Here is a 22,122-nt window from a genome sequence, read left to right on the forward strand (position 1 = left end):
TGCTGCCCATCCACTAGAAGACAGGCAAAGGACTGCACGATTATGACATTGTAATCGTGCAGTCGTTTGTCAGTCTGTGCTGTGCTTACACTGAACGTTCAGTCAGTGTAGGCACATCAATCATCTGCAAACATGCTCAACCTGACATTATCGTCAGGTTGTCCAGCATTTTTGCCCGATGATAGATGTCTAAAATGACCAGCGGGAGCGTGAGCATCGCTGGTCGCTTTAGACATTTTAGTGAACGATTTGCAAATGATTAATGAACGATAATGATATAGTTATCGTTCAATCGCTCAATTTAATCGCCTAGTGGATGGGCAGCATTAGTCTATGCTCTTACGCATATAATTAATATTAGAACAACATACAAGTATACATCATGCTCTGTATTGAAATACACAAAACAGAGCTCATCCTGCAGAGGATTCAAACATGTGCCATAGTCAGACAGTTGGTATTTGTTGGTTCTGTTAGGTAAAGCTGGCACTTCATTGGTGTAGGTCACACACAAATAATGGAAGGCATTTTCCCAAATGACCAAGCCCTAGCTTAGCAGTTGTAGAGGATTAGATAGCGTTCGCTGTAGGAATTTTTTAGGGCAGGGGTGCTGAACAGAATGGACACATCTGTGCACACCAAAGCAGAGCCATAACTACACATTTTGGTGCTATGTGTACATAAAGAGCATTGGTGCCCCCCTCCACACCTTCAGGAGGGGAAGAGCTTGCCATAGGCACACTTTGAAAATAAACAGGGTGTTGTCTTGCTGGGAAAGAGCATGACCACACAATAGTACCCCCAATTCAAATTATGCCACACAGTAATGCTCCTTAGTCAAATATACCACACAGTAGTGCCCCCTACACATTATGCCACACACCGTAATGACCCTTACACATTATGCCATACACCATAATGGCCATTACACACATAGGCAAATCTAGACATTTGGTAATGGGCGGTTCCAGCAGGGCTCCCAAGACACTGGGCAGGCCCAGGTATGGTGGGAGTGCATGACTACATGGGAGGGCATGGCAACTCCCTCTCATTTCATGATTATAGTGTTAGCTGCTGTGAAGCAGAGATGTGAGTTAAGTTGTGTGTGGTTGCTGCATATTGTAGACATTGGTTACACCTGTACTCCCATGCGCCTAATGAGACTTGGATACTTTGTACCAATCCTCCTGGGTCCCAGTTCCAACCCATCATCAGAACTTTTGTTACCTTGACCAGAGCCATAAATAAATATGTATATACACACACACATACTCTGATCACTGTTAGGGGGCCCCACAAGTTTGTTGCCCAGGGGCCCCCACAGACCTTAATCCGGCCCTGGGCACAGGGCACCAAAAAGTCTAGTTACGGCTCTGGTCAATATATAATATAGATCATGCTCTCCCAATGAAATGTTATAGCAGCTTTCTTTTTTTGGTCAGGAAACTGGCCAATACAAGATAAATAAATATAGTAAAGAAGCGCTTGAGATGCAAATAAAGTAAATTAATTAATTAACAATGTATTAAATGGCACTGTAATGTTACTGCTTTAATATCAGCAACAGATTATGAACAAAGTAAATGTAAACAAAATTCTGGTGTGTTAAATAGTACTGTAATGGGATGTTTTAATACCAGCAATGATGAAACACTGACAGACAAACACTCAATACATAAATCATATACAGATGTTTGTAGCGCTTTCTGTGAATATTAGTAAGTCCTGAAAAGGGCTTCCCCGTCACTGCCATGGCAATGGACAAGGTAAAATGGTCTGACCCTACCTTTCCCTGTAAAGAATCCTGCTCCCTGTGGGGCCGGCTAGATACAGGCTGCTGCTGCTAGATCCGCTGTCTCCGTCTGCCGCTTGTAGTTAATGCTCGCGGAGATGCGTCCTTCTGCACTGCCTGATTGCTGATTGCCGCCCTCGGTAGGAGAGTGTGATCTTCGCGCTCACTAGATAGTGACGTCAGTGGGGGGTCCGTAACACCAACGCGTTTCATCCCATAGGACTTTTTCAAGGTGTCTCCATGTAGCACTCCTTGTCCTTTTATCCCTACAAAGTCTTGTTGATTGGCTAATTGATTGTGTCAATCAAAACTTTTACCCGCATAATCTTCTACAGGGTTTGGGATAGAGGGCTGAGTGATTGACTTTGGTGTAAAATTAAACTGCGAAATCATAAAATATTTTATTTAAATCGAATGATAAAAAATTATTAGATGAAGTATGAAAAATAATGAAATATAAAATTGAATAAATTTATGAATAAAATATAATTAAAAATATGAATATAAATATATATATGTATAAATATATATATAAAAACAATATGAATGTACTCAAAGTCACAAATTGCTAACAATCAAACATCTATAATAGGTTATCAGCAGAATGTGTCAAAGTGTTTCATTTTTTGCTGGGTTACATTACAATGTTTCCAGATTGTAACATATATTAAGATGCTGCATGCTCTATATTTATGGTTTGGTTATGTTCTAGCTAATAATAGTATGTAGAAGAAATAAAGGTGATCTATATATAGTTATGTATGTCATAATTTAAGAAAAGCTCCTAAATCGAAATCTATGTTAAGTCCTTTGGGGTGTAAGGTCCCAATTTGATAAATCCACTCCGTTTCTGATCTTGAGATTTTTTTCCACGTATTGACCTCCTCTCCAATCTCTTTCAACCTTTCTGATTGCCATAAATTTCATTCCCTGTGGATTCTTATGATGGTTGGTCAAAAAGTGGTTGGAAACACTATGTGTGGTTAGGCCTTAGAAGGTTGACTGCAACAATTATCTTCTGTCCTCGAGCAATCACCATCCAAAATGGATCAGCAACATCCCAGGAGGACAGTTCCAAAGAATCAAAAGAAATTGTACAGATGACGAAGTTTTAAAAAAACAGAGTACACTCTTTAAAAGAAGATTCCTCGAAAGGGATTATCCAGAGAAAATGATTGACAATGGCCTTAAGAAAGTGGAAAATTTGAGAAGGGAGGATCTTCTAACCTACAAGAACAGAAAAGAACAGAGCCCGCCCAAGACCCTCTTCATTACCCAATACAACAGCCACACCAAGAGTTTGGAAACAAGCTTCAGAAAGCATTGGCACGTATTAGATTTAGACCCTGAGTTGAAAAACATAGTGACCACCAAACCTAGAATTGTTTACAAGAAAGCTATAACCTTACAAAACCTACTGACTGCAAGCTGTATACCTCCAGTCGGATCTAAACTTCCAAAGAAACAAAAGGGTTTCAATCATTGTTTGAATTGTAAGGCGTGTAAAGAAACAGGCAAGAATTCCACAAAACCTATTCTTGACTTTTGTTCAAATACAAACAATAAAAAATTCTACATCAAACAGAACTCAAGCTGCCACACAGAGGGTGTGGTTTACTTACTGGAGTGTCCATGTGGCCTACAATAGGTAGGCCGCATGATAAGAAAACTGTAAACAAGGATTGGGGAACATGTATACAATATACAAAAAGGCCTTAACCACACATAGTGTTTCCAACCACTTTTTGACCAACCATCATAAGAATCCACAGGGAATTAAATTTATGGCAATCAGAAAGGTTGAAAGAGACTGGAGAGGAGGTCAATACGTGGAAAAAATCTCAAGATCAGAAAAGGAGTGGATTTATCAAATTGGGTCCTTACACCCCAAAGGACTTAACATAGATTTCGATTTAGGAGCTTTTCTTAAATTATGACATACATAACTATATATAGATCACCTTTATTTCTTCTACACACTATTATTTGCTAGAACATACCAAACCATAAATATAGAGCATGCATCATCTTAATATATGTTACAATCTAGAAACATTGTAATGTAACCCAGCAATAAATGAAACACTTTGACACATTCTGCTGATAACCTATTATAGATGTTTGATTGTCAGCAATTTGTGACTTTGAGTACATTCATATTATTTATATATATATATATATATATATATATATATATATATATTTTCTATTCATATTTTTAATTATATTTTATTCATAAATTTATTCAATTTTATATTCCATTATTTTTCATACTTCATCTAATTATTTTTTATCATTCGATTTAAATAAAATATTTTATGATCTCGCAGTTTAATTTTACACCAAAGTCAATCACTCAGCCCTCTATCCCAAACCCGGGAGAAGATTATGCGGGTAAAAATAAGTTTTGATTGACACAATCAATCAGCCAATCAACTAGACTTTGTAGGGATAAAAGGACAAGGAGTGCTACATGGAGACACCTTGAAAAAGTCCTACGGGCAAGGCCGATGCAAGGCGTCACGGCGCCCTAGGCAAACTTCTTAGCCTACTGCCCCTCACCCCGAGTTTTGAAAAAAAATTCTTACTGCTTCTGGCTGGCATGGCTGCAGTCCAGATACACGGATGTCTGATGCCAAACGCTGTCCTTAATCCACTGCTGCAGTAAGATTTCTAGGTGGAGGTGTGGGGAGACTACATGTTAGGACAAAGTGGAAGACAGCAGTAAGAAGACACTTAACCCATCACTTGGTCACTCAGCTGAATTGTACTGGAAGCCCCATGTGGAACTTCCCGGTGCAGATTCAATGAAAATTAAAAGTACTTTTAAAAAAAAAGGAAAACATGCTTTATTTTACTAATAACGCATTGTTTTCCTACCTCACTGATCTGCTTAATGTTACTTAATAGGTATCCATCTATCTACATATGTGCTATAATATATATATATATATATATATATATATACACGTAACAAGTGCGGTGCTCAGGGATTGACAAAATAAATGTAGAATAAAGCAGATATATATCAGGGAACACCCACAGATTATGGGCACTGAAACATTGTATATGCCGAATTCTACTTTATTTTGTCAAGCCGTCAGTGCTGTACTTGTGGTGTCTATACATGGTTTTGGTCTGTGAGGGCACTGGGCGCAGAATACTGTGTGAAGTGGTTGTGCTGGACGTTTTAGTCCGACAGGTCTGGCACGCACAGTAAAAATACAATACAGTACTTTGCCCAGTACCCTCACATGAAGATAATATATTCCAATAGGAGGTGCGGCACTCGTGGCTTGATAATATTGCGAATATTAATAAAGCACTAAAACATACATCTGCGTTGTGGATCATTTACCGCAGACCACGAGTACCGCACCTCTTGCTGGAATATATTATATATAAAACAAAGTCCAAAATCCCAACTGAACATTGATATATTCCCTTCTACAAAACAACCCCACACACCATTACACTATCCCCAAATAAATTAAACATACCCCAATAGAAAATTAGTACACAACCCCATAATGGTAACACACCCCACACTCCACACAATATTATTATACAACCCACCCCCTTAAGTTAACATTAATAGACCCCCAAATAATAATAATTTACTGTATACCCATCCCCCATATACTGTAACACTAAAAAGCTCCCATCCCCCAGATACTTACCTGTCATTGCAGGAGGTTCTGGTCTCTTCATTAATAGATATTGATGGCTGGAGAGGATTCATCAAAGGTCGATGAATGGGTGGACCCTCGGAAGGGGGCGGAGCCTCTGGAGGGCTGGGAGAAGTTACTGCTTGAAAGCAGCACATTGGTGGCTGTTCCTGGTGGCTGGTGCAGAGGAGGGAACAGCCACCATGCACTGCAGTGCAGACTGGGAAGGGGGCGGGGCTGGGGCCGGTCAGGCACTACTGCTGCTGCTGGCTCAGGGTGCTCTGCAGTGCATAGACATGTCAGACGTCTGACATGTCTGCACTGCAGTCACTCACAGCCAGACACCTGCCGGTAAGTGTGGTCACTCAGGTGCCGGCGCTCTAGGCAGCTGTCTAAAGCTGCCTAGTGGTAGCGCTGGCCCTGCCTACAGGATGAAACACGTTGGTGTTACGGACCCCCCACTGACGTCACTGTCTAGTGAGCGCGAAGATCACACTCTCCTATTGAGGGCAGCAATCAGCAATCAGGCAGTGCAGAATGACGCGTCTCCGCGAGCATTCACTACAAGCGGCAAACGGAGACAGTGGATCTAGCAGCAGCAGCCTGTATCTACCCGGCCCCACAGGGAGCAGGATTCTTCACAGGGAAAGGTAGGGTCAGACCATTTTACCTTGCTCATTGTCACGGCAGTGACGGGGAAGCCCTTTTCAGGACTTACTAAAATTCACAGAAAGCGCTACAAACTCGGCATGCCAGATCAACTAGTATGCCCGTCCGATGCGATATTCTGTAAGTTAAATGTTGGCCAAATTGGACAGTGTATGCCCAACCACGGCCAATTGACAGACATTTCCCCTTTTCCTTCACTGTGAAGGAACAGGGAAATGTATCCTCCTCAGTGGCGGAGCGCAGATATCTCGCAGTCACTGTAGAGATGTACTAAGCTCTGGGAAGTAATAAATTGGAAAGTGATAAACTACCAGCCAATCAGCTCCTAACTGTCACGTTACGGGCTATGTTTGAAAAATGACAGTTAGGAGCTGATTGGTTGGTGGGTTATCACTCTCCACTTTATCCCTATTTAGAGCTTAGTACATCTGCCCCACAGTGTATGCCCACAATATCTGTTGGGTGTCAGGCTGCCAGATAAAATGTCTGTCGGTCTGTCAGGCATTTTATCTGGCAGTGTATGCCCAGCATTAGGAATGAAGTGACTGCATCAGCGATATCTTCACTCCTATTTCGGGACTCCTGCGCACTCCTGGTCTGCTGACTACTCAGCGGCCATTGCTGGGGAGGATTCCGGGCTAACGCTATCTTCAGATGATGTAAGCTGCAGGAGCCAAACCGTTGAATGCTTCATATTGCGGAGCTTGGTAAATCTAATAACTTTGCAGCCCCCAACATAAATGGACCAAACACACTATATGGGGGTACATAGAGAATAATCAGAGACTTTACATCGACGTTTCAGTCTGGTACATGAAAGTTTGTCAAGGTAACCACATAAGTGGACCAAACACACTATGTGATATAATACAATAAATGAATACTGCATGAAGACTGGTGAGTGTACCTCTGGGTATTACACATATATATATATATATATATATATACATATATATATATACACACACACACACTGGTGGCCAAAATTGCTGACACATTTAGAAATATGAATGTTTATCAACTTCGAATGCTTATAAAAACTGTTTCACTTCACGCAGTGCAATGGTTCATATATCAAATGAAAGGAAATGTAATGCTGAATTCAACACAATAAACAGAGGTCAAATATTTGCATTACAAGGGAAGTTATGCCGTGAAAACAACACTTAGGGTGAAAATCCCTGTGTACTTATGATGTTACTGTCCTATCAGTATTTCGTTGGGTATCCTTTATTTTTCAAGACCACAGCACAGCGACGTGATCCAGGATTGTGGTGTTAAGTGAAAATGGTCTTTCGTATGCAGCAATAGCGAGACAAATTGGTGGGAATGTGACAACATCAGGAGTACGAAAGTTTTGTTTACACTATCACGAAACACAATCTATACAAAACAGAAGGAAAAGGTGCACAACAGCTGTTTATGATAGGAGAATAAAATTAATTTGCATCAGGGACAGATGGATGTAATCTGTGGCCATTAGCAGTAAACTGAGTGCAACTGGTGTTTTTGTCAGTGCAAGAACAGAACGGAGAAGACTAACGGAGGTTGGCCTAAAAGGTAGGATTCCCCGAAAAAAGCCATTGCTGAATAAAAAGCAGAAGCAGAAACGAATACAGTGGGCAAAAGAATACATTGCATGGACAGAAGGTCAGTGGAAACAAGTGATATGGAGTGACGAAACTAAGATATCGATATTTGGTAGTGATGGGAGAAAATGTGTGAGACGTCGCATCGGGGAAGAGGTACATCCAGATTTTATTCAAGCGACAACAAAGAATCCTACAAGTGTTATGATCTTGGCATGTATGACAGCAGATCCTGTAGGCTGCCTTTATATCATAGATGGCACATTGAACAGCAGAAAGTACATTGACACCATGCTGCAACCAAAACTTCTACCTTCTATCGGGGATCTTTTTCCAGATAACGCCCCATTTTTTTTCCAGCAGGATTCAGCTCCCTGCCACACTGCACGGACATGCAAAAAGGGGTTCACGGAGAATGACATACAGGTGCTGGGATGGCCAGGAAACAGCCCAGACCTGAACACCATAGGACATTTGTGGTTCTGTTTGAAAAAACTGGTACATCTGAGGCGTCCATCCAATAAAAGACAATTAATTGAGGCTATAATTGTCTCATGGCACCACATAATAAAGAAGGAAGAGCTCCAAACACTGGTTGGCTCAATGACACATCGATGTGCTGCGGTCTTGAAAAATAAAGGATACCCAACGAAATACTGATAGAACAGTAACATCATAAGTACACAGGGATTTTCACCCTAAGTGTTGATTTCACTGCATAACATCCCTTGTAATGCAAACATTTGACCTCCTGTATATTGTGTTGAATTCAGCATTAAATTTCCTTTCATTTGATATATGAATCATTGCACTGCGTGAAGTGTAACAGTTTTTATAAACATTCGAAGTTGAAAAACATTCAAATTTCAAAAAGTGTCCGCAATTTTGGCCACCACTGTATATATGTATTTATGTATGTATGGGTTCAGTACAGCCTCTGGTTCATATCCTGACTCCGGAAGGCCGACTATTGAAAATCCAGGCGCCATGGTATCCTAACAACTTCTTTCCCCAGTACCTAACCCGCCCCCTAGTGCAGTGATTTTCAACCTTTTTCAACTCGAGGCATACTACACAAGATTTTAAAACACCATCCAGCGATACAGCGTGCGTGACCAATGAAAAAATACACACACACTGGTCTCCTCAAGAATAAAACTCACTACATTGGCCTCCTCAGGAATAAAACTCACTACATTGGCCTCCTCAAGAATAAAACTCACTACATTGGCCTCCTCAGGAATAAAACACATTACAGTACAAGTGCGCTGAGCTGACCGCCGCGGCACACTTGACAACCGTTCACAGCACACTAGTGTGCCACGGCACAGTGGTTAAAAAACACTGCCCTAGTGCCTAACCCTAGTCCCTAACAACCTATCTTCGGGATTCCGGCGGTGCATACTGAACTTATCCATACTAATAAAATTATATATAATGTATGGATAAGTGAGGTTTACACAGCTTTAAATATTGGTCCGTATAGATTAATGTGTGTTATTTAAGAGAACAACCAAATCAAACTTTCCCACAGGACGAAGGCAGATGGTCCATCATTTGATTTTACACTAAAGGCGCACATCCACTAGGCGATATTAATGAGCGATTGCACGATTACGACATCGTAATCATGCAATCGCTCATTAATCGTGCACAAATCGTGCACTATAATGTCGGAAACGACCAGCGATGCGCGCTCCAGCTGCTCGTTTCCGACATCAATCATCACCCGAACATGCAGGTCAATCTGCCGATAATGACAGATTGACCATGTTCGGGGATGAGGGAGGGTGCCTACACTGAATGATCTATCGTTCAGTGTAGGCTCTGCAGGGATGGGGAATGATGGTACGATTACGATGTTGTAATCGTACTGTCCTTCCCTAGTCGCCTAGTGGATGAGTGGCTTTACAGCAAAGCATTTCTAATAGGGTGGGTGTAATTAAAAAAAAGTCCATTATTGTTCAGCTTTCAGTGGACCATAACCTAATTTGTGATTACATCGTCTATAGCTGAGGGCCTTAAAATCTGAAAGTAAAGTCACGTACTCACTGGACGATATGAACAATAATAATGTTATCGTTCATCGCCTTCATTACCGTCCAGTGTGTATGCAAGATATCATTAACAATGCGCACTACTACAGATAATTAACAATGTCTGTCATTGCCTGAACATGCAGGGCAACTTGACGATATCGTCAGGTTGTGCATGTTCTGGGATGGGAAGGGTAGCCTCACTGAACGATATCGTTAACGATATCATTCAGTGTGTGTCCTCAATTTCGTTAATGACACCTGCGGGGGGAAGGGGGGGCACCCGTGGGGGGGAGGGGCTGTTGTGATGGTGGGGCACCGCGGTGGGTTCTCTTGTGATCGCAGGGGAGGGGAGTTGGTGCTCTTGTGATCGCGGGAGGGGGCACCTGTGATCATGTGCAGAGCGCAGAGGAGCAGTAGCTCCGCCTCCAGTCGACCATTCTTTAAAACCACTAGAGCCCAACTCTGCCTCTTGCCATTTTTTTACATTTGCACTACGTGGTGGCGGCCATTTTGGGGGGGATTTTTCTATGTGGTGTGGAGAGAGACATACTCGCCGGGCATCTCAGCAGCTGGACCGGCCCATCTTGGCATCAGCCCTTCTGGCATTTGCCAGAACTGCCAGATGGCCAGTCCGGCCCTGGCCATAAGCACTGATAGTAGTGAACAGCCAGTGGCGAGACACTTTGCCAATGCCCGCCACCCTCTATCAGCCCTTAAATACAGTGCATCCGGAAAGTATTCACAGCGCTTAATTTCCACATTTTTTATGTAACAGCCTTATTCCAAAATGCGGTAACAATGTGGGTAATACGTGTGCTCCTATGTAGGATGGGATGGGGTGGTGGGCTGTAGGTGGGGGATGGAGGGGGGATAAAGATGTGGTGGTGTGTAGGTGGGTGGTTGCAAAAAAGAAAGAAATATTGACAAGTGTTGTGGGATCCAAACCTATTTATTGGGTAGACATTGTGGGTGAGGGTATTTGTCACCGTATATCCCGCGGTGGGTTGACCCTTTTAGGGGGCTCCTTTGGCATGCAGTCCTTTCTCCTGCACATTCCCCTGCTGGACCTTTGGTCAAACAGACTTGTGGCAACCTGGGTGTGGCAATGTTATTGTAGCCAGGAGTTCTTGTAGTTGGTGGCATCCCACACTGTTTTGGGGATATCTTCACCTACCGGTAGGTGAAGATTCCCAATACCAGACCCAGGCTCACCCTATAGTACTGATACTGACACAACACATCTTTTAGCATACACAAGCGAAGAAGACCCAGACGACTCACACTACAAGAATCTAGCCTGGCTTTCACTTGAACAAGGCTGGATCAACACTACAAGAGGGAATCACACTACAGGTAATACACTTATAACCATCAACCCCGGACCCACCCTCCTGGCAGCCACGACAACACAACCAAGCACATCCTCCAACCACAACTCTGAACAATGGGTTGCCCATTTTTTAGACCTAGAGGCAGGCAACCGGACCTGCCAACCACCACCAGAACACTCCACACAAACACCAACAAGGCACAAAAGGAAACTAAACCAAAGATACGAGGATGCAGAGGGGGTGACAAACTGAAACAACACAAAACCACAAAAAAAAGTCAGTACAACACCGTCCTCCACAGGCATATTTAACCTCAGTGACCAGAGACTATCCAACAATGATGTACACAGTTTCATCAGACGACTCACACTGAAAAAATACGTAACATCACAACCAGCAACAAAATCTCCGATGGCAGGAGAAGTAGACAAATATAAACACTCCACAATCAAACCTCCCTCAGAATTCTACCAGAGCCATCTAAAAGGCCACCTAGTCCACACATTTGAGACACTAGATATGGGATGATATCAACAAAATACCCACACACAAAAAGAACAACATACAAAACCTGAATCAGAAAGAACAGGCAGCCCTGCAAAAACTACAAAAAACAGCAATATCATCATCAAGCCAGCTGATAAAGGAGGAGGACTAGTCATTTTGAACAAAACAGACTACATTATAGAAACACAACGACTACTCTCAGACACACACATGTATGAAACACTCAAACGGGATCCAACACATACCTTCAACCATGAACTACACAACATTCTCAAAACAGGACTAACCACGGGCATTCTGACCACAAAGGAATTCGAATTCATACACAACCCACACCCAGTGATCCCGGTTTTTGACTACCTCCCCAAAATAAATAACACCAGCAATCCTCCAGCGAGAACCATAATATCCAGTATTAACTCCATGACAGCGAACCTTTACCAGTACATAGATCATTTCTTACAACCCTATATAAAACAACAATCTTACATACAAGACACAACTCATATAGTAAACATCCTTGAAGGGATCACGTGTGGTGATGACTACTGGCTAGTGACAAGTGACGTAACATCATTATACACACTGATTGACCACACACAAGGAGTAGATAGTATCAAACATTTCTTAGAGACCCGACATCAGACCCAACACAAGCCCAATTCATCCTTAAAGGAATAGACTACATTCTGATGCATGACTGTTTTAACAATGACTTTTACAGACAAAAAACAGGGACCACAATGGGGACCAGATTTGCCCCCAGTTATGCCAACCTGTTTATGAGTAGATGGGAGGAGGAACATATCTGGTCAGGGCACAACTGGGGGAAGAATCTGGTCCTGTGGGCAAGGTACATTGACTACATCATCTGCATTTGGAAAGGACCTCACAACACCCTCATGGACTTTTTGACTTACATTAACGACAATGACAGGCATCTCCAATTCACCACACATCACAGCAAGACAGACGTTAACTTTCTTGACTTACAGAATTTCATCGACAAGCAACAAATACATACAAAGACATTCCATAGGCAAGTTGACGTTAACAGTTTCATACTCTCCAACAGTGGTCATCACCTCAATTGGTTGCACAAAATACTGACAGGACAGTTTAAACGGATCCATCGCAACTACACTAAGCTCACCGACTATTACAAACAGGGAGAAAGAATGAAACAACAATTCATAGAAAAAAAATGGCAGTACAACACTACAGACTACACTTAACAAGGCACAGAAGAAAGAGCTCCATTACTTCAATACTAGGAGAGAAAACGAGAACCACATATACAGCATACCATTCATCACACAGTTTAACACTAGTGCCACCAGGATTAAACAAATAGTAAGAAAACATTGGAACCTGCTCCTCAAGGACAAGACATTAGCTACTATACTGCCATTACAACCCAAGGTGATCTACAGGAAGGTGCCTAAAATCAAAACCAATTTAGTTCTAAACCACATACCTCCAACCACAGCAAGACAAACCACCATAGACAAACAGCCCCTTAAAAAAGGATTCTACCACTGTGGCATGTGCAGTAACTGCCGCGCCCTAGGACACAGAAGCACCAGACCAACCACCACATTCTCCACACACACAGGCAACAACTACAACATCCAAGAGCACATATCATGCAACACCAGCCATGTGATATATTTAATAGAATGCCCTTGCAAACAACAGCATATAGGACGCACTTAAAACATGAATAGCTACACACATCAGGGGAATCAGAAATAAGGCAGACACCCACAATGTCTCTATACATTTCCAAGATAAACATAACAGCTGCACCATGGGCATGACATTCACAGGCATAAAATCAGTATCAAAAACTGTATCAAAGAGACTCAACAAGGAAGAACTCAAATGGATCTTCACAATGCAAACATTCACACCACATGGTCTCAATACTGAAAATAAAATAAAATCGGTCATTTCAAAATAGTATTACTCTTCAATGCTAATCCAGGACATCCTAACATATGTCACCTGTAATAACACACATATCAAACACTGGGATTTTACCACCGAATGAATAGAACTACTAACACTCCAACACACCCTGGTAATCAGTCCAACAACATACACACAGCTTACACACAACACACACCATACACCCACCTCTTACGTACAACCACTCCCCATGACACCCACACTGAATAGACAACCACAAACCCACTTTCCTATTAAACTCACACCCCTCACTACCCACCCCTCCCTTTAGACCATGACCCCCCAGTTTCCACCCCCTTTTTTTCAGCGAATGACATGCCCCGCACCTCAAGCCCTAAATATAAGCACACATTTCACATCCCATCACACACAACATCACCCATCAGACCACCTCCCAAACCCCCCATTTTGTTCCTGACAAGATACCAACATATGACTTGGAAGCATCCAATAGCCCCTATCCAAAACATTTTACTGTGCACACCCATTCATCATGACCCCGAGCACCACACACAGATATTTACTGGAACACCGCACACATATGGCAAGCGCATGCATACACACTTACCAATCTACATACACAGTCAACGACAACAGATGCATCAGACACCAACACAGTATTTTCCTTCCCTTTGGGACAAGAGATAGAAGCTGACACTAGGATATTCACTACAACACACTAAACAAACAATGCTACAATGCAATACACACCACATCTGGACGTACCCCTGAGCTTACACATGCAACCATGGCAACACCCACCAACGCCCACTCCCCACATCATTGGACACCCCCACCATGTAACCGACTAGGACACACACCCCCTAAGACCCGGACGCACATGCCTCCATAGCAACACGGCACCACGTCACAGTCCACACACGCCCTCAAACATACAAGCCATCATGGCAACACTCACCTACGAATTAGTCCCATCCCATTGGACACACCCACCATGTGACCTACTAGGACACACACCCCATGAGCTCCAGATATACGTGTCACCATAGCAATGCATTATCATGTCACAGCCCACACACACCCCGTATTTATCATCATCACTTAGACATTAGAGTACTTTACGCATCCATCCTGGCCTCACCCAATCCGATGCGTGATCCCACAGACATGCAACACACACAAACAAAGGCAGAGCTACAGCTGTAAACATTCTATGGTCAATCCCATGTGACAAGAAAAGTCATGGGACTCTTCGCAGGCCACACCCACGTTTGTCACGTCAGGATCCAGTTACCATTCCCACACAGACACAGGATTGGCTAATCGGTCACATGTGATCGCACACACACCTGGAAGTCCCCTATAAGACACAGCAATCCCAACACTGCAGTAACTCCTTGATAAAGGCCCGACGGCCGAAACGCGTTGGTGACCACCACAACCAGCACCCAAGCTTATCTACAACTTGGAATACTGCTTCCAAGTCCAGAAGCAGATCACTTACAACCCATCACATCAACTACTGCTCCCCACCGCAGACCAATCTTCACCTACCGGTAGGTAAGCATATCCCAAAAACAGTGCGGGACGCCGCCAATTGCAAGAACTCCTGGCTACAATAACATTGCACAAGTCTGTTTGACCAAAGGTCCAGCAAGGGAACGTGTAGGAGTAAGGACTGCATGCCAAAGGAGCCCCCTAAAAGAGTCAACCCACCCCCCAACCGCAGGATATATGGAGACAAATACCCCCACCCACAATATTTGAACCCACCAACGGAACGACCTAGGGAAGCACCGTGTCTACCCAATAAATAGGTTTGGATCCCACACCACTTGTCAGTATTTCTTTCTTTTTTGCAACCACCCACCTACACACCACCACATCTTCCTCCCGCACCCCCCCTTTCCACACTCTCCATCGCCCACCACCCCATCCCATCCTACATAGGAGCGCACGTATTACCCACATGGTTACTGTATCAATCCAGCATGTTTCGGTACTCCTGCCATACGTTGCAGCACCCCACCCCAGACACCTCCCTACCACCCCCTTTCCCCGACACATAGGACCCTGGCCCATCACCACAACTAGAAGCGCGGCCCACCCCTATAAAGTTATTCCAAAATGGAATAAATTAATTTTTGTCCTCAAAATTCTACACACAATACCCCATAATAACAACGTGTAAAGTTTTTTTGGAGATTTTTGCAAATTTAATTAAAAAAAAAAACTAAGAAATCACATGTACATAAGTATTCACAGCCTTTGTTCAATACTTTGTTGCACCTTAGGCAGCAATTACAGCCTCAAGTCTTTTTGAATATGATGCCACAAGCTTGGCACACCTTTCTTTGGGCAGTTTTGCAAATTCCTCTTTGCAGGCACCTCTCAATCCAGGATGTCTCTGTACATTGCTGCATTCACCTTTCACTCTATCCTGACTAGTCTCCCAGTTCCTGCCGCTGAAAAACAGCATGATGCTGGCACCACCATGCTTGGTTTTCTCCAAACATAATGCCTGACATTGACGCCAAAGAGTTCCAATCTTTGTCTCATCAGACCAGAGCATTTTGTTTCTCATGGTCTGGGAGTCCTTCAGGTGCATTTTGGCAAACTCCAGTCAGACTGCCATGTGCTTTTTACTAAGGAGTGGCTTCCGTCTGGCCACTCTACCATACAGGCCCGATTGGTGGATTGCTGCAGAGGTGGTTGTCCTTCTGGAAGGTTCTCCTCTATCCACAGAGGAATTCTGTAGCTCTGACAGAGTGACCATTGGGTTCTTGGACACCTCCCTGACTAGGGCCCTTCTGCCACGATCGCTCAATTTAGATGGACGGCCAACTCTAGGAAGAGTCCTGGTGGCTCCGAACTTCTTCCATTTAGCACAGTGCTCATTGGGACCTTCAAAGCAGCAGATATTTTTCTGTACCCTTACCCAGATTTGTGCCTCGAGACAATCCTGTCTCGGAGGTCTACAGACTATCCCTTGGACTTCATGCTTGGTTTGTGCTCTGACATGCACTGTCAAGTGTGGGACCTTATATAGACAGGTCTATGCCTTTCAAAATCATGTCCAATCAACTGAATTTACCACAGGTGGACTCCAATTAAACTGAAGGGACATCTCAAGGATGATCAGTGGAAACAGCATGCACCTGAGCTCAATTTTGAGCTTCATGGCAAAAGCTGTGAATAGGGAAGATAAAAACGAGCGCTCATGCTAAATAAGGGATCTAAATATGTTAAAAAGAAAAACAGAATAAAAGAAAGAAAAAGGGGACAAAAAGAAGACAACATAAACATAGACACCACTGAAACCATATATAATGTTTAGGCTCTTTTAAAAGATATGTAAGGCAGGTCCAGGCAAACATGCAGTGGTATGGTAGTCCAAAGCAAGCGAACTTAACTGTTCCTACCTGAGTCTTCGGCTTCCAGTGCGGCCAGCATGTCCTCGCTCTGCCTATGCTGCATGGGAAGCCACACAATATGTTTGTGGGGTAGCGGCAGCCAGGAATGACATCAGAGGGTCTGTGACGATCGTGACGGCTTGGTCCGCTGATGCTACGCTTTCCTTCCACCACTTTGTTTGTAAATCCAACGTGTTTCGTACCTGCCTAGGTACTCTTTCAAGGATAGTCTCTTACTCATAGAATCCTTCCTTATATAGGGCAAACTTGTTGTAGCGTACTGGGAGGATGAGTCTCCTCCCTCCTCCACTTGTCTTGGATGCGCCTGGCTGTGAATACTTATGTACATGTGATTTCTTAGTTGTTGTTTTTTTTTTTTTTTTTTTATTAAATTTGCAAAAATCTCAAACAAACTTTTACACATTGTCATTATTGGGGCATTGTGTATAGAATTTTGAGGACAAAAATTAATTTATTCCATTTTTGAATAAGGTTCTAGCATAACAAAATGTGGAAAAAGTGAAGCACTGTGAATACTTTCCGGATGCACTGTATAGAATGATTGACTGCATCACTCCTTCTATTAGGGGGGTGATAGGTCCTGTAAGTTGATGCAGTGTGAGGCCCGCTGGATTCAGCAATTGGGCACCATGGCACCAAGAGGATTCAATGAACAGCTGGGCCTGGGAGCGTTTATGTGATTCTGTATGGTATTTCCATATATGAACTTCTGACATCCTTGATTGTTCTATATAATTAGTACTCACCGCTTGACCTATCCCGTTTTTGAGTAGTTATAAATATGTTTAGTCTTAAAATGTGGAATCTGTTTAGTGGTCTGACATTGTTAGGTGTCACATTTTTTGTATCCATTATGTGTATATATCATTACCCTTGCTCTTTTATGTTTTGATCCCATTTCAATGTATCTTTTTTTGGGCTAGTGTTAGCAACTCATGTTCCCATGGTGATGGTACAACGTTTGAGGCATGACGCAATGACGTAACTATTATGCGCCGTCGGGCGGGCGGGTGTGTGGTTCCACTCTGGCAAGGCAGTCTGTTCACATGGTGATCATATGTAAGGTAATACTATGTTTGTACAGCCTGATGAAAATGCCAGAAATATAGGCATTGAAAACGTTGATATTATAGCCACGACCGCAATGTGTTTAATTACGTGGAGTGCCGCATCTATGAGGAATATATATATATATATATATATATTCCCTTTCTGCAGTCGTTTTTCACATTAAGGATAGATAATGTGCTTCCTGTATTGTTTACAATATTGCAAACACCTTTCAAGTTTCAGAATTAGTGCTTTGGCTGCTTACTAATAATGTGGATACATGTATAAGTAGAGGCTGATAAAACTGATTACCTACCTCTGTCCTGTATTTTAGAGCAGTATCTATAGCATACCACAAGACTGCAACAGCACCAGAGACACCTGCCGAGAGAGGTAAAGTATTTGTATATAAAAATAAGAGTATATTTTAGACCAGTATTATGGGATGGATTTGGAATTAAGGCTAACACACTAAGCAATATTACTGTACATGGATCTTGCATTTGTGTCCTTAGTAACTAGGGGTGCTTCTTTCCATTATGTGCTTGCACATAAGAAGTAGAGAATAGGTACACCATCATTTTTATTGTTTACTAGAGAACATACCTCCAAAAAGCAGCATTACGCCAGCAGCTCTGGAGAACCTCAGCTTGTGGTGATCAACGCTGCTGACAATTGTTATGCATTTCATTCCCATAATCAGAACTGGTACTGCAGCAATGCTGAGAACTCCATTCACAATGACCAAGGCACGGGTAACCACTAAGGTCACTGTCATAAAGGTAGAAAGAGATGACCAAAACTAAAAGTGAACTTTAGATCACAAAATGTTCTTACTATGATCCACTGTGTACTCACCTGGATGTTCACCAAGATAGGAGACAGGGATATCACAGGTCCAAATATTGGCCATATTATCATATACGCACTCACTCCACAAGCCACGGCATCGAGAACTCAACCCTACGGATGAGTAAGGATCCTTTGCATCTTGCTAGTTATCAAAAGGAAAGCTTTGTTTTGTCAATGTGGTACATTTTTGCAAATATGGTTCCCTTTCATAGATTTTAAAGAACCACAAGTTCTAAGGTACATTTTGTTGTTCAATATCCTGTGAAATATAACCTGTATATTATATAAATATAATCTGTATCTCATCTCTACCCATTGCACAGGGCTTTAATTAGAAGCTCTGCTAGGTTATTCTATAGTATGGGGCCCCTAACCCACTAGCACTGAGTTAAATCCCAGTGACACCAGGTGAAATAGTTTGAAATGCGATGGTTAATGTGAGATTTGTGGGCCATAGAGCTAAGGGCCACAGAGGAAGGATTGCTGGGCTACCTTTTTCCACCACAGCTGCAGTCTTTTAAGTACATTCGGTTAGCAAGCATAATGATGCATATAGTAATTTTCCCTGCTTTGAAAATGATGAAACAATCCTGTTTTAGCAAAGGGCAGTGACTAACAAATGGATGTCACGTCAATGGCCAGAAAAATGAGGTTGCTGTCCAAGGAGGCACATAGCAACTCAACAGCTCTGTCAGGAAAAGGCAGCCAGGAATCGCTGAATGCTTATGCAGCAGTGGGTAAGTACAGTTCTGATCTAAGGGCCTGATTTAGCAGCGATCGCAAATGCAACTACACACGCAGATTGAGCGATGTTTGCGATTGCACATGCGTAAAAGCCGCACTGTGCATGCGCTGCGATCATGCACAGAGGAATCCATAGCGGAGTGAGCGACAAGCCATGAGCATTTGGGGGTAGTGACGTGACAGTGGTCGGAGAAACGCAGATGTGTCTGTCCGTTTGAACACCGCTGCATGGACGTGCAAAAATTTGCCACTGCAATTTCATACGCAGCTTGTGTACTAGTGCGTGCAACGAGACCTGCAGTTTCTGTGTCTGGTCAGACCTGCTGTAAATGTGCGTGACGGGCCGATGCACTTTGATGGAACAAATGTTTACGCATGAGTGCGAGGTTGGACGGATGTGAGAAGCAGTGGGCGTCTCTATGCCGGCTGAGCTGTGACAGGTATTAGCATATTTTTGCAGCTGCATTCGCATTTGCAGCTGCGATCCATACTGAATCACACCCTAAGTCCCCTAAACATTACAATTTTATAAAAATGATTGAAAAGTGGAGTAGCCCATTAATTTATGTTATTACACAATGCATTTCATATATGTACTTTGATGGCAATTTACCTTTAAAATTGTTCTTTTCTGACTGAGCCAAACTGTGTTCAAAAAGGAGATTATATCTCAGTTGGACGTCTGACATTTACACTGCATTAACCAACATAATCATTCCCGGTACTGAATTAATATTATACTGACTGCTACAACTGAGATCCAAGCTAGATTTACCAGTTACCGTAATGCGCACAATATCAGCACTGCTATCACATATGAGTATCTAATACATCTCAAATATACAGTGGTGTGACAGTTCATTGGGACAAAGCTTGCTTTTTATGTTTTTATTATTGTTTATATTCTTTGTTACTGCTCTTCTAGCAGTTCTTCCAATTTATAAAAGTTTGCACTCAGGGGCGAATTGGCTATATGGTTACCAGGAATGTTCTCTCTGGTCCGTGACCTGCTGGGGCTTCCTGGAGGCTATTTTTTTTTAGTCACTGTCTTTAATGAAAGTTCATGCAAATCTGGAGCTACCTTGGCTGTCTGGACTTACTGGAAATTATAAATTTTCCCCCTGGGTTGAGTCACCAAATTGGTCAGACATAAGGGACATGTAAATTGATCTAGAAAAACTGCATTCAATATTTCACACAGTGATTTGTAAAGTTGTAAGGAAAATGGTAAATGGCTAAGCATTACAACAATAGGGGTTAAAAATATGCCAGTCTTCCTGCAGGGGTTAATCAAGTAATGGCTCCCATTATAATGAGAAATAAATATCAAACCTGCAATAAAACTCACACTGAGGCAACATTAACACCATATTTTGTACTGTAATGGGCTATTAGTTCTATGTTAGACTAAACTATTTCTAATTTTAACTTTATTTGGGACGCTTTCTGTATTGTGTGTCGGTCAATAGGTTGCTCTATATTGCATAGCATCACTAGGATGCTCTTAAGCTGGGTACACACGTAAAGATTTTCTGTCCAACCATCCAACTAGTTGATTGGTTGGAATGAAAATCTGGTAATGTATAGGAGTAACTGATGATCAGCAATTTGCTCCTAAATGCCAGAGAACAGATGAAAATGGTTGTCAGACAAGTTTTAACAAATTGTTTAGATCAAACATTTAACAAACAACAGTTTTTGTCCATTTTCTGGCGTTTGGGAGCAAATTGCTGATTGTCATTTCACTTTCATACCTTACCAGATTTTCATTCCAACCAATCAGCAATTTGCTCCCAAACGCCAGAAAATGGAGAAAAACTGTTGTTTGTTAAATGTTTGATCTAAACAATTTGTTCAAACTTGTCTGGCTCTGTATAGAGTTGATTTGGTTCTGCCAAAAAGTACTCACTTTCATAATTTGTGCTAAGGCCACTTTACGTTACCATTCAGTGCTACACTGCTGAGTACACCACCAGCTGCTAAACCTATTTGTAAGTTCTGGAATGCTTTATCTAGACAAGCAAAACTGCTGGAGATATCCCTGATGAACACCATTGCTCTGGGCCAGTGCCCTCTACCAGAAATATTATTAGATGATTATTATTACATTAAAGGAGCAGATTTTTTATTATTATTATTATTATTATTATTATTATCCTTTATTTATATGGTGCCACAAGGTTCCGCAGATCCTTGCAAAGTACATAAATGAGCAAACAAGAAAATAGAAACTCATGCTGGGTACATACTAGACCAGTATTTCCCCAACTGGGAGCCGTGGCACCCTGGGGTGCAGCAAGACACTTGCAGGGGTGCCACGGGTCAGTGGTTCACTACCAAATAAAACTATTTATAGTCAATGTGATAGGCAAAACCAGCACTGTGGCTGCAAATCATAAAATACGTAGACAAGCAAATGCAAAATCCTGTCCACCACCACAGAACGGAATTTATAGATGACAGATAAGCACAATTTACTTAAATTAGTAATTTTGCTGAATTTCTCAATAAGAAA

At 42.3% G+C, this 22,122-nt stretch overlaps 1 protein-coding gene across 1 annotated transcript in view; it reads right to left on the bottom strand.

Annotated features, from left to right (window-relative positions):
* Positions 1-22,122, bottom strand: part of LOC148442277 (claudin-16-like) — a 77,419-nt gene that overhangs the window by 38,845 nt on the left and 16,452 nt on the right. The window contains exons 2-4 of the mRNA XM_088464093.1: positions 18,870-19,005; positions 18,618-18,782; positions 18,328-18,392 (exon numbers count right to left, since the gene is read on the bottom strand). Of these exons, the coding sequence (XP_088320219.1) occupies positions 18,328-18,392; positions 18,618-18,782; positions 18,870-19,005 (366 nt within the window). The remainder of the gene's footprint in view (positions 1-18,327; positions 18,393-18,617; positions 18,783-18,869; positions 19,006-22,122) is intronic.

This window comes from Taudactylus pleione, unplaced genomic scaffold (assembly GCF_031769625.1).
Source record: "Taudactylus pleione unplaced genomic scaffold, aTauple2 ptg001575l, whole genome shotgun sequence".
Lineage (NCBI taxonomy): Eukaryota > Metazoa > Chordata > Amphibia > Anura > Myobatrachidae > Taudactylus > Taudactylus pleione.